The following is a 14,375-nucleotide window of genomic DNA, read 5'->3' on the forward strand; positions in this document are numbered from 1 at the left end:
TGAATCCATGGAGATGGATCAGGAGAAAAATAGAGAGACAAAATATAGGTTCCAGTGGCCTCCCACTGTGACTATGGAGGTCTGGTCCAGGTCAGGGCTGCAGTCTCACCTGGCTGCTCAGACACACCACCAGCCAAGCAAGCACAGCCACCAGAACTTGTGGGTGGAATTCTGCAGTGGAAAGAGCCCGTTCTAGCTCAGATTAATGGCTCCAAGCCTTCCTGCTCTGTGCCTCAGAGATGTATGCATGAGCAAGCTCCATCCCACCATCCCAAAGGAGCCTTGCTTCTAAATGCAGGAGAACACAGAGGCTCCCAGCATACAATATCCCAAGTCTCAGCAAAAGCTGGGAATGGTACCAGCATTTATGTGACAAAAACTGAAATAATTACCACTTGGAGTCAACCACTCTGCATTTCAGCTTGTGGATGCCAAATGTATTAACACAGACTGAAATCCAATCCTCCCCTCTAATAGAGGAGCAGGTAACAGAATATTCAGAAAGGACAAAGCAAACAAACAAGTTCTCTTCTGGGATTAGGAGATTTCATCTCTTAGAGTTAAATTTGTTTATGAGAGAAGAAATGTTCTTAAAGCTTAACCATTTCCCTCCCCTTTTTGTTCATTTCCAGATCCCCAAAATGTCACCAAAGAAATGATTATTTGCCCAGTACTGCACAGAAAAGAGCAAAGCTAACAGAAAGAAAGCCCCATATTCAGATCACACCTCTGTCATATGCCTTTTCTCCTCCAAGGCACTCAACACTGCTGCCTAGAGATGGGTATCAGTTAAAATGTCCTATTAATCAGGGTTTCACAAATCACCCAAATCCCATGGCAGCATTCAAATGTCTTCTAGTGAACGTCCCTGAAAGGTTAAATCATTTCAGAGTCATTCCAAGCACATAACCAAAGAAACAGCTGGGGGTAGGCAGAAACAAACAAAAGAAAACAAGAAAATGAAGAATTTTATTATAAAAAAAAAGAAGTAATGTAATTTTCTTAATTTTAAGAGACTTAAGATTGATAGTTTTAACTACCAGAATCACAGTGTGCAAGTGATCAAACTTCCAACAAATAGATTCATTCCCCCTGAAACCACATCCTGAATCATAAATCACATTCAGTGGTGCAAACCAGGCATAATGGCACAGCAATGACTTTAACCCATCTGAAGCACCTCTGCACAGTCCAAAATAAATAGATTAATCAACTTCAGGCTTTCCTAAATGAAGGACACTTCAACAGGTTTTCAAGGCCAAACCATAGTCTTGGAGCAGGTGGAGTAATTTCCTCTAGGTTCACCCACATGAAAACCAAGGAGCATCAGAAGAACATAAAAAATGCTTCCTCCTGCTCCATTGTGATGCACTCAGCATTCTCTCCTCTTCTTATGCAAGGAGCCCAGTAAGTTTCCTCAGAGAAACCTTTCACAACTCAGGTCATCTCTGCATCCCCTCCCTGCTCCTTTCCAGCTCAAACACCTTTTATTTTAATTTATGAATGGGACCACCACCACATCACATTCCAGAAAGAGAGGGGAATGTTTCAAGTTTTGCTTTTTTTCTGCTTTCCTAACAGTTTTAGGATCCAGTTTAGTGTTTCTGACCACTGACCCTTCCACAGAGCTCACTCACGTGCCACGACAATCCAAAGAAACACGTGTAAAATTACAATGCTTCCTTCAGATGTGTTAGCCTGGATTTATCTCCATGCACTTTTTCTGATGTTTTACCACTTCCCTACTCGGCACAGGGACCCTCAACAATCCTTTGCTGCTGCTTCTAGGGATTCAGCCCCACAGTCCACAGGGAACTTCTTTGCCTCAGCTAGCTAAACTAACTAAAGCAAAGAAGAGCTCTGTCCCGCTGTCTGTCCATCCACAGACACCACAGTACAGGAGCAGGAATGTGGAGGAGTGAGAGCAGTGTCTGAAAACAAACTGCTGCTTCTTCACTCTTTGGAAAAAGTCCTCAACCTCTTCACTCTTTGAAACAAGTCTTAAAGGTGCAAAACTTATTATTCAGCATAAAGAGAACAGATGATTTGGGATAAAAGCATCATATAGTCAACCCAGGACACAGGGCCTGCATCAAATGCCATTTGCAAATGGCACCAATGCAGCCACTCCTGCCCACATGCTCACCGGTCCCTGCAGAGAGTTCCAGCAGATCCCAGCCACCATTCCTCCCTCAGGAACTCAGCAGATCCCAGCCATCATTCCTCCCTCAGGAACTCAGCAGATCCCAGCTAGCATTCCTCCCTCAGGAACTCAGCAGATCCCAGCCATCATTCCTCCCTCAGGAACTCAGCAGATACCAGCCATCATTCCTCCCTCAGGAACTCAGCAGATCCCAGCCATCATTCCCCTCTGCAGGAACTCAGCAGATCCCAGCCATCATTCCCCCCTCAGGAACTCAGCAGATCCCAGCCAGCATTCCTCCCTCAGGAACTCAGCAGATCCCAGCCATCATTCCCCTCTGCAGGAACTCAGCAGATCCCAGCCAGCATTCCTCCCTCAGGAACTCAGCAGATCCCAGCCAGCATTCCTCCCTCAGGAACTCAGCAGATCCCAGCCACCATTCCCCTCTGCAGGAACTCAGCAGATCCCAGCCAGCATTCCTCCCTCAGGAACTCAGCAGATCCCAGCCATCATTCCTCCCTCAGGAACTCAGCAAATCCCAGCCATCATTCCCCTCTGCAGGAACTCAGCAGATCCCAGCCATCATTCCCCTCTGCAGGAACTCAGCAGATCCCAGCCATCATTCCCCCTGCAGGAATTGTGCTGTCTCTCCCCCTGCCCATGACATTTCAGCACTCAATTCTGCTGCTCAGAACAGTTCCTACCCAGTGCCCTGGCACAGACATCAGCCCTACTGGCAACAACAAACACAAACACTCTGTGGATTATCAGGTTCTTTGTCAAGTACAAGGTAGTGGACATAAGAGCTGTAATAAACTGTGCTGGCCCTCAGCTGGGCATGCCTGTAGGAGCCAAGATAATTTCCAGATGTCTCAGTACTGCAAGATACAAAGTGAGTGATAATGGCTTCAGCTACTGCTGTGCCTTCTCTTTGTTTGATTAAAAAATAATATAGAAGGAAAGATTTGATAAGCTCATTTCTCCAGGGAAAAGAAAGGGTCAGAAACGTGCACTTGATAGAGGAGCCTGCATTCAGCAGGCATCCTGGCTGTGGGAAAAAAGGACAGACCACAGAAAGAAAGCATCACAAAAGCAGCAGCACTATGCAAAGCAAGGCTTGATATAAAGTGGATTGATGGAGAGTCATCTGACCCCAAGCATTCCAAAAAATGCTGTCATGTAGCATTACAAAACAATTCTGTTTCAGGGCATATGCAGAAGAGAAGGCATTTGTGGTAAACCAGCCTTTTAACAACACACTTAAGATGCACTCCATTTATCACAGTCACAAACTCATATGACATCCAGAGAATCTCAGAAACACCGGAACGAGACCAACCATTATTCGAATCCAATCAGTGCATCTACTTCAAAGAAGAAATCATCAGTTAAATCTTTCTGGACTTAAACCCTGAATTTAATTATTAAAAAAAAACAAAAATCAGTGTGATATTATGTAACACCTATATATATTGTAACATATAAGAGAAGTCAGAGCATATCTTGCTTTAGAAATCATGCACTGGAAATTTTATTTTTAGAATTCAAGGTCTGAGTGGTCCCACAACAGTCATGTCCATTTTGCCCAGGAACAAGCAAATCTGATGATTCTAGAGATCTGCCTAGTCCAGTATCCCATCACTGACAGTGAGTGACAGCAAGTGCCCAGAGAAGGCTCTGAGACAAATGTAAATACATGGATATGCTTCCTCAGGATATTCCCCCAGCCTGCAATGATTTGTTCTCCCACTAACTCATAAGGTTGCAATTTGTATCTGCATATTTTATAGTCTTTGATGGATTCAACTCCCAAGAACGTGTACAGCAGATTTCAAACCCATGTACAATGCTTATACCCACAGTGCCCTGTGGGAAGAAGTTTTGTACTCTGTGTGAAGCAGCAGCTCCTGGTGCCCTCCCTGTCCCACTGATCCTAATTAGCTCCTTATGCTTAAGGTGGAAGAGAGCAATTAGCTCTGCACACACTTTTCCCACTCCAGCCACCTTTTGAACTCTTGGGCAGATACTTTTTGATCTGACAACCTGCCATTTTGCATTGTGTCAGCTGATCTGCAATCCTGTCTACCAACACCCCAATCTAAAACCACACACTCCCCTCTGTCCTGAAAAGAAAAAAAAATCAAATACTCTGGGCTAAAAAAACCCTCTCCTGAGTTAAGACAGACACAAAGTGGTGATACAGCAATTTTATTACTGCTCTGTCATCCCAACAGTTTCTTTTACTTTTTCTCCACCCACAGGTATTGTGGATTCTCTGGCAGCCTTCTCTCCCCTTGCTGCCTGGAAAGAATCACTAGTTTTTTATGCCTGCATCTTCATTGTTCTCCTTGTGCCAGGATGTTGGTACTCAGATTCACCTTCCACGCCTACATTACCTAAACCTCCTTTATTTATGCCCCACCACTGCTCTGGGTGCTTCCCAGTGTCTCCACATCCTTGTACATCAAATACCAGGCACCCTTCCTTCATATCACCTGCTTTCCTCCACAGCCAGCCTCCCACAGCCAGGCTGTTCTGCCATCAAATCTTGGGCTCAGTCTCTTCCCTCACTTCACAGGTTTCAAATTCCTCTTCTTCCTTCCCCATCAGACATTTCAAAGACTCCTAATTCAATGAAAGATGACAAGCCCTGGCCTCTTTCCCTGTAAATACTTCATTTTCTCACTGTGACCATCAGCACTGCTTTCAGCCTGCTGCATCCATCCCCTCTGGGGGCTGCCATGACTCCTCCTCTTTTCTTTCTCTTTTCTCCTCTGCAGTGCCTGTGCTTTGAAGCCTGCCCTTCCAGGAGAACACTGGTTTTTTTTTGTCCTCTCTTTGTGTTTGTAGGAGCACTGGGCAGGCTGTGGGCACAAAGCCCCAGGGATCTGCAGCCCTAGCACTGTGACTGCAGCAAGGGTGGCACAGAGCAGCCACAGGGCCCTGTCCTTGGACAGGCCATGGACAGAGAGCTGAAAAGTGCAGGATTAAACCATCTGCAGGGATGATGAGCAGCACCCCAGCCCTTACCTTCTCCCACCAGGCAGCCTTTCTCTGAGCCACGAGCTGATGCAGCTGCTCCTGCAGAGCCAGCAGGTCCCTGGATAACCTGTCCATTTGCCCAGCCAGCCTGGCAGCCCAAGGGCAGCAGGAGGTCACCTCTGGCAGCCTTCTTTTCTCCACATCAGCATCCTGGGACTCACACATATTTCCCTCCTCAGCCATGTCATCCAACACAGTTTCCTAAACAAAAAACAATAAAAGTTACTTTTCAGCAGGAGCTAAAATGGTTCCCCCCATCCTTGTGGTAATTCTTAGCTAGGAATTCACTGCTGCCATCTCAATCTACAGTTGCTCCACAATTTCAGAGTTATTTTAAGAGAGAACCCCCTCAGTTCACTACAACATATTTCCAAGTTAACAGAAAACTTATGTTGCTAACCTAGCTTATTTTAGAAAGCACTGCACAGTCAGCTACTCTGCACTGCACTAAAGCATAAAGTAACACTCCTGAGATGGAGGTGATCAGCACTGCAGCAGCTCTAGACATGCCCTTCCTCTCAAATTCTGAGCTTGGATGCACTCCTAGGGCTTTTGGTAACAAAGTGATGAGCAGGGAGGTACATGTTCACACTGTTCAGGACAGCCCCCATTCTAACACCCACAGGGTCACTTGTGCCCATGGAAAACTCCACAAGCTGAGAAACACCCAGGGATCCCTGCTCCAGACTGGTCAGGAGCTGACAGCTCTGCTTGACCATGGCCATCGAGCTGGTTTGATAATTAACTGTGCAATTGCCTTCCAAGGTAGCAACTGCTATTTCAAATACTCAAGGTGGAAAAAAAAACCCACAGAAAAACCCAAAAGCATTTAAACAAAACATTCAGAGCCCATCTATACACTCTGGTGCACAGACTGTGCAGAAACACACATTTTTCAAGCCTGAATAGCACAGCATAACTAAAGGACATAGGCCTCACTCACAGAATATCAAATATTTATTTCCATACTGTTATCAAGAAGACATTCAATAGGAGAGGTCACAATCTCTTTTAAGGACATAATTTGCATCCAAAATTATCTTTAGCAACTGAAGGGGTAATTTAGAAACACTGGCAGGAAATTCAGCAGTTGAGCAGCGTGGTCTGTACACGAGCAAGGAAAAGCCAAGTGCATCATTAGAGCACAGCAGCAGCACTGCTGGAGGAGATCTCAGAGAGCCAAAGCCACCAATGTCACACTGCTCAAGTCAAGCACCGTGTCACAAACCATAACCACAAGTCCCAGGGAGAGAAGAGTGCTGACTGTAATGCTGACATGCAGGTGAGGCACTTGAAGTTAAACACAGACAAACAGGAGGGGAAGTCCCAGATGAGAGCAGCAACAAAGATCAAAAGCTGGAATGTATGGCCTACAAGGACACATAAAGACATCAAAATTTCAGCTTAGCCTAGAAACAGGGACTGGGAAGGCAGTGACATGCTAACAACCTTCACTTATATAAAAGATTGCTATAAAGAGGATGGGAAATTTTATTTTTTTCTCCTCTTTCTCTCTTTTCTCAGAAGGTAGGTTAAAAACTGGCTTAATTCAGAGCAAGAGATTCTTAGACTCATGCAAGAAAAAGCTTCATAAGACAGCTAAGAATGGCACAGGACACCCTGCAGAAGCTCCTTTCTAGGCAAGCACTGGTGCTGGGAGTTGGCACAAAGCAGCACCATGGCCCAGCTCCTGAGAACACAGATGTGGCAGGGACATGGACAGGATAACAACCTGCAAAGAGATAAAGCAAAGGCCTTTGGCTGTTTGGGGTTCTTCTGTTTATGCCTTATTTTGTACTTGATTAAATGACAGAATTGTAAAGTAACATTAACATTCAGACAATGTTCTCAGGCACGTGGTGGGATTTTTGGGCTGTCTTGTGCAGGGCCAGGAGTTGGACTCAGTGGATCCCTTCCAGCTGAGGATATTCTGTGATTACTGCAGTTCATGCCATGCTCTGTGCAAGAACCACCCCATCCATCAGACCAGCAAAGCAAAACACAAGTTTGGTACAAAGAGAAAACTAGTGTCTTTTCCAGGCACACCTCATCCCCATACATCCCACTGCACACAGGAACAACCACCATCAGCAGAGAAACAAAAGAAAAAGGCAAATTCACCATCCAGCACACTGAGTAGCTTAAAAAGATGCTGCTGGTCAGTTTTCAAGTATTTCTTTAGAACTTAACTCCAAGAATCAGGCTAAAACTCTTCAACACGTCAAAGGCAAATGTTTTGGTGGATACACAGAAATAATTGCAGTTATATTTTCCCCCTGGGAGCCAGGCCTGTGCTAATGTTGATGCTTTCCAAAAAACCCTAAGATGGTAAACATGTAAAGCAAAAACCGTTAGAGAACTAATGGAAATTGGAAGTACTCTTCCAGACAGGTGAGGCAATTTCACACTGCCCTTTGCCCTGCTTTAAGTGTAGAAAAAGGCACATGGGCAATTAGCAGTCAGCTCAACTGATTCTCAAAATTCTGTAAGCTCATAGAGCTAATGTGGTGTGCTAAAGAATTATTTCAGCAACACTGAATGGGCAAAAGTGGTAGAGAGAAGTGAGATGGATGGCATCGTTTGCACTCACTTGAGAAATCCTAAGATGCACAGAGAAAGGGTTATTGATTTTCTTATGATCATTCAACACAGTTCAAGGGGAAATCAGCAATGTCAACACACTATTTGGCTGGGGAAAAATGAAGTTGTTTTCAATATCATCTGCCAGCAAATTTAGTTGTTCTCAAGACTGCAATAAAGCTTAGAGGCCCTCTTCTGAAAAGCCATTTAATTTTACAAAAATGTGCAACTGCTATGTTTAAAAACTGTTAAAAAACATGAAGATCAGACCTTTTCATTTGTGTTAACTATATGAAATTCTGCCATTCTGCCCTGCAATTCCTCAACTTAGCTGGGTGAGTCCCACTGAAGAAAACAGGAATGAAAGAGAACTGTGGAGTTTACCTCCTCAGGTCCTGACTGGAGGGCAGGTGGTGCCACAGTGACAAGCTGACCCTCCCAGAAGTCCCAAACCCAGCTGTCCCCTGATAACAATGCAAGGGGTAAAACAGAACTATAAATCTATAAAACTTTTCTGAACATCTATACATGATATCTGTCTGTTAATTACGAGAGTCAATCAGTACATTACTCATCTATCACAGAACTATGAAAACATTCCTTACTTTACCAAGGTTTTTTTTTCCTTTCTCTCAAGTGCTGTTGAACAGATAGTTTGCAACATTTAATTTTGTGGGACTTCAGGGCCTTTGGGATTAGCCAGCTATGGGAAAGTCAAAAACGATGTTCCCCTCAAAATCAGTTTGATTTGTTACCATCCACTGCCAGTAAACTGGTTCCAGTTGCTTCCATTCCAGAAAGGCTTCCAGCTGCGTGGTCTCAGACTCCAGGAGCTGCAACAGCTACAGGAGAGGAGACAAAAGAGAGGAAATCAGGTAACCTTGGCCTCTTGAGGACTGCATGAAATGTGTGCTCAGCCTGAAAAAGGTATAAAAAGAGTGTGGGTGGTACATGGGACAACACTGGGTGGCTTTACAAGAACATTTTAAAAACAGATGGGGAAAGGTGAAGTAAAACACTGCTCCCCGTAGCACTGATTTAACCCTCACCCCAAATGTACCAACTTCATCAGCCTTTCCACACATAAATGTGTTTCCTATTGTTTTGAGGGAACAAAGAGACACAGTTCTGATAGACATGCTTAGTGAATGACCAGCTTCAAAACTTCTACACTTCTTGCCCACCAAAATAAGCAGTTTCTCCTAAAGTATTTTTCCCTGTCCATCCCTTCACTCTGAAACAGCATAGAAGAACTCCCTGTAAAATGTTATGTATTTCATAAATTGTACCATCTGCTGCATGAGGAATCCCTCCCTTTGTCTGAGAGCACTCAAAGGAGAGATACTGCATTATAGGTACACCAATTATAATTTTTTCACAAATATATGCATGATACACATGTATGCACACACATATACAGTGAAGGAGACATTCCAAGACTAAATATTTACATATCAGTAAAAAAAAAGCTCTTGTAAAGAATAGTAAGGTGAACAAATTTGCCATAAGTCAGAGCTCACCAGCTTTAACAATTTTGGTCCTGACCATACTTTTGAAATGAACAATTTTAACACCAATCTGACACCAAGGGCAACTTTTTAAGATGACCACAAAGAGTGTAGGGCCTTGAGGAGAATGATAAAGACCAGACCAGTACCAGCTAAATCCATTTTATAGATTACATTTTATACAGACAACTATCTTCTACTAGCTTTGTTTGCTTTAGTTACCTAGTACATAACATAATTTAAGTAAGTACAAAGCATGAGTTGAGTTTGCAATTTTATTATGCAGATATTACTTGAAGATAATGGAACCAAAGAAAGGAAACCACTTTGCAAGAGTAACTGCTGGAAATTGTATGCAGTTTGCCCTAAAACACTGCTGGATCCAAAATACAATTATTACACATTTGCTCACACACCAGACACTTGGCATTACGCTTAATGATTCTGCCAGTTTCAAGCTCAGCTGGGATATAAAAGGTGGAAGAACGGCTTTCTGTCTCCTTTGTTCTTTTCTCCTTTTTTTTTTCCCATAGGTACATCTACAGCACAAATGGCTTACATTATGGAATCTGAGGCTTGCAAGAAAACCCAGCCAAAAAGTTGATTAAATATTCAGGCAACAGCGAAGTTACTTGACTTTAAAGTAGCTCTGTAATGTGGTCACGAGCTGTGCGTGATTGCAGTATGAATACTCTATTGCAGCTGAAGAGGGCTGAAGGTTGGGATGGGGAGTTTTTCATTCTGAGCCTTCAAAAAAAGAGTGATCTTAATAAAAACACAGTCATCATCTTTATTCTCACCAGAATGTTAGAAGCACCATATGCCACATGCTTTCACAGCACAACTGAAAGGATATGGTTCTGAAACTTCACCAAACCTCTACAGGATCTGCTGCAGTTAACTGACCTTAACAACAATCAAAGCTTCCCCAGCACTCTCCTAATCTCAAACCCTTTGGGATCTTTTGCATTTGGGTGCTGTTGTTGCCTTTTTTTTTAACTGCTTCATTAGTTATACAAAAGTCGACTCACCCATCTGACTAACCCACTTACAGCAAACTCACCTTTCACTCAGGTATTAACACCCTCAGAAACAGCAGGCCAGCACTGTGTGCTGGAAAGCTTGAGCCATAAATCAGTAATGGGATGACTCCAGCAGTCCTTGGAGGACAGTTTCCAGCAGAGCTGCAATACACCGTGGCAGCCTCAGGCAGGCCTGCAATAGCCAACATTTGAGTTTCCACCCTGAGGGACTTTAGGCACTGCTCCTGAATGCCAATATCCTCTGCCATCCTTTTTTTACAGGCCTTGCAAGGCTTTGATGTTATTGCAGCATGAAGAATAAAGCAGAACGCAATAAAAAAATAATGTACTACGAATATCCTTGAGATACCTTAGCAAAAATCACAAAAACAAATAAATGTTCAAGGTTGGGAAGGGACAACGGATTGTATGTCCATGTGCCCAGAATTTGGTCACAAAGACAGGGTCCACATGCCCCAGGGGTGACAGGCTTTCACTCAGACATGCCTACACTTAGGAATGAACATTTCTGTCAGGCAGCTTCCTTCCCCCAAGCTCGTCCTTTGCACGAGCTTCTCATGAGCATTTTGTGTTCTTTAACAAACTCTGCTTTTTGAGACTTTGAGGCCACAACTGTCCATGTTTTCTTAGGTCACACATCCCAGAGCTGGCATTTCAGAAACCAAAGCCCAAACTGTGCCTCTGCATCCTGCCCAAACACGGCACCACTTCTTGGTCATTTACCCCCCAAACACAGCATCACTCCTTGTTCATTTACCCCCAATTACAGCACCACTTCTTGTTCATTTACCCCCAAACACAGCATCATTTCTTGTTCACTTACTCCCCCAACACAGCACCGCTTCTTGTTCATTTACCCCCCAAACACAGCACCACTGCTGGGTCATTTACACCCCCAATTACAGCACCACTCCTTGTTCATTTACCCCCACAATTACAGCACCTCTTCTTGTTCATTTACCCTCCAAACACAGCACAATTTCTTGTTCATTTACCCCCCACCAAACACAGCACCACTTCTTGGTCATTTACCCCACAAACACAGCACCACTTCTTGGTTATTTAGCCCCAAACACAGCACCACTCCTTGGTCATTTACCCCCCCAAACAAAGCACCACTTCTTGGTCATTTACCCTCCCAACTACAGCACCACTCCTTGTTCATTTACCCCCCAAACACAGCACCACTCCTTGTTCATTTACCCCCCCCAATTACAGCACCACTCCTTGTTCATTTACCCCCCAAACAGAGCACCACTTCTTGGTCATTTACCCCCCAAACACAGCACCACTCCTTGTTCATTTACCCATGGTGGTTTACAACACCACTTCTTGGTCATTTACTACCTACAGGAGTTCACACACATGCCATGAGCAGTTCCACCTCTGATGCTACACCAACCTCTCAAAACATAAAACAAACACCCAAGCTGTAACTAAAGCTGCCAGCCCATTTTCAGTGAACTGAGGACCTGATGTCACACCTCCTAATGAAATTTAAAGACTGAAGCCTGTAGAAGAGCATCAATTTTGTTTCATGAAGAAAAGCAAAGCAGTGAGTCAAAAAAAGTGCCTCACGTGGGTATCTAAGTGATACTTAAGGATAATGCCTGAAAATTGTGTTTCCCTCTACACAAAATTAAGACAACCAAATCCATTTCCCTCATTCTTCTGGAGGAAGTTATTGCTCTAAAATATTTACACTGACTGAAAAAGTAACGACAAATTCAAATTGCTAATCTCTGTGGAGAGGCAATTCCATAATGAATGCTGAGAGCACAAGCTTTGCAGGAACAACTTCCTTGAGCCTTTCTAAAGAAACCACCCCTGGTGCAAGCAACAGCTTTGCTACAGAGGGTGAAGTGTGCCTGGCTGAGCTGGCTCAGAGCAGGCTGCCAGGAAACCCCAGTGTGATGCAGAAGGATGCTAACTCTGTGAAGAGCATGCCTTGCTTCCTCCAGCACGTGGCTGTGACTTCCAAAGCCAAACATGCAGCCCTCAGCACAGATCACAGACCTCAGGAAACAGGGGGAGCTTCAGGAGCAGAAGGTGACAAGAACAATGAAGTGGTTTTGGATACTCTGCACACAGCCCTGTAATGTGCTCCCTCCTTGAGCAGGGAGGTTGGACAAGGTACCTCCAGAGGTCCTTTCCAACCCTGCCCATCCCAAGAGGCCAAAGCTGAATCTTCCTCAGCATCCCCAAGTGTAATTCGTATGTTGTTTAAACATATTTGCAATTATTTCTTCTGTAAAGATATTAATCTCTTTCATATTATTTACCACCATATTAGAAAAATCATTAGTGCCTGTAGACTGTTATGGAAATCAATATTTCATAAATTTGCAGCATAATGCACCCTTTTCACAGGCTCAGTTCCAGAGAGCTCCCCGCAACAAGTATTTAATCTCTGATGCCCACAGCTCATAATTCAACATCCATAGCACTGGCAAAACTATTTTTAATCAAAAATTGCCCTGCCTAAATGTTCAGAAAATCATTTTATTGTTAGACAGACAAAAAAATGGTCTTTCAGCAATAAATTCTGTTTCTTGGCTCAGAGACAAAACACTGCTAATTCATCACTGTTCATATATGTCTGTAGACAGAAAAATTGCACTGGACTCCTGAGCCCTGCAAACCTCACCCAAATGCCATCATCTCTGGAGAATTACTCAAGGCTTGAGACAGGTTTGGCTTAGCAAGAAAGCTTGTATGGGGAAGCTACATAGGCTATTCAATAACTGTTTAATAGGGAAGGACTTTATTCCATGTGCAGTTGGGTAATCTGAATTCCAGTTCTGAATATCTCACAGGCACAGGAGAGAAGCTAAGTGGAGAAGTCCATTCCAAAAAAATGCAAAAAGGGGTAAACATTCATGGAAGTTATACCATTTATGGTACCAGAAATAAACCATAACTGGGATTAAAGCTTTAGAGACCCAACCAAGCATCAGATGAAACAGAAAGAATTCAACACATTTTCTCCTCTACCAATACAAAACTACCTTAACTGAAAAAACCTGCAAACCTTGACAATTTAGAGTCTCTTAGCAAGCAGGTTTTCAGGTTTAAATTTGGTTTAAAATGGCCCACACAACCCAAATTGAACTTTGGCACGGCTAAGTTTCACCAAAAGAAACTGAGCAAATCTCAGTATCACAGCCATCTCAGGCTGGGACAAACAAACACCACTGTAGGTGGACACACTCAGTGTTCCAAGTTTCAGCTCCACACTGTGATTTTCCAGAAGCAAAGCCGGTTTAAGACATTGCCACATATCCCTTGAAGGCTAAAACAAAAATAAATAGGCCTGAAAACTAGAAAGTCACGCTAGAGTAGTGTGAAATACAAGCAGCTGAAGAGCACAAACCCACGGAACAACAAGAAGCCTCTAGGCACAAGGCCAGTAAAGACCTTCTCTAATTTCTCTGCCTGTGGAATACCACTGAAAGCCAAGACAGAGCAGGAGGAGCAGTGCAGCCCAAGCACCACGAGGCAGCGGATCTGAAAGGCTCTTGGAGGACAGAAGTGGATCAGAAGCAGGACTTCAATCTTTTGCAGAAGACACAATACATAAAATACAAAACAGTTTTGGGTGCCTGAGTATAATTCCAGATGCCTGGATATGTGCAAAATCTCCAACACTTAAACCAAAATATGGGACATTTAAACCCACCAACACCAGTATCACACCACCACAGCTCAAACTCCAGTTGAGCCATCTCAGAAAGCAGGAAATCAAACCACTAGTTAAAAACTTAAATGGCAAAGACCATCATTATAAAATGCAACTGCTATTTGTGGAGGGATTCAGAAAACAGCTGTTTAAAATGCAACTGAGAGAAAATGTTATTTAAAACAAACAGAATGAGGCATTTGGCAGATAAAAATTGTATTACAGTTTTCACATTGATAGGCAGTGAACTGGGATGTATCAATGACATTCATTTGCAGAGGAATGGGTCAATGAAGGGACCACTTGGCATTTTCCCCATGGAAACCTATTAAAACGTGGGGAAAATACCAGGAAAAAGAAGCCTGAAGTTTTACACTTCA

At 43.6% G+C, this 14,375-nt stretch overlaps 1 protein-coding gene across 1 annotated transcript in view; it reads right to left on the reverse strand.

Annotated features, from left to right (window-relative positions):
• TEDC1 (tubulin epsilon and delta complex 1) overlaps positions 1-14,375 on the reverse strand; it is a 70,699-nt gene that overhangs the window by 15,960 nt on the left and 40,364 nt on the right. The window contains exons 6-7 of the mRNA XM_058808902.1: positions 8,521-8,607; positions 5,174-5,386 (exon numbers count right to left, since the gene is read on the reverse strand). Of these exons, the coding sequence (XP_058664885.1) occupies positions 5,174-5,386; positions 8,521-8,607 (300 nt within the window). The remainder of the gene's footprint in view (positions 1-5,173; positions 5,387-8,520; positions 8,608-14,375) is intronic.

This window comes from Ammospiza caudacuta, chromosome 7 (assembly GCF_027887145.1).
Source record: "Ammospiza caudacuta isolate bAmmCau1 chromosome 7, bAmmCau1.pri, whole genome shotgun sequence".
Lineage (NCBI taxonomy): Eukaryota > Metazoa > Chordata > Aves > Passeriformes > Passerellidae > Ammospiza > Ammospiza caudacuta.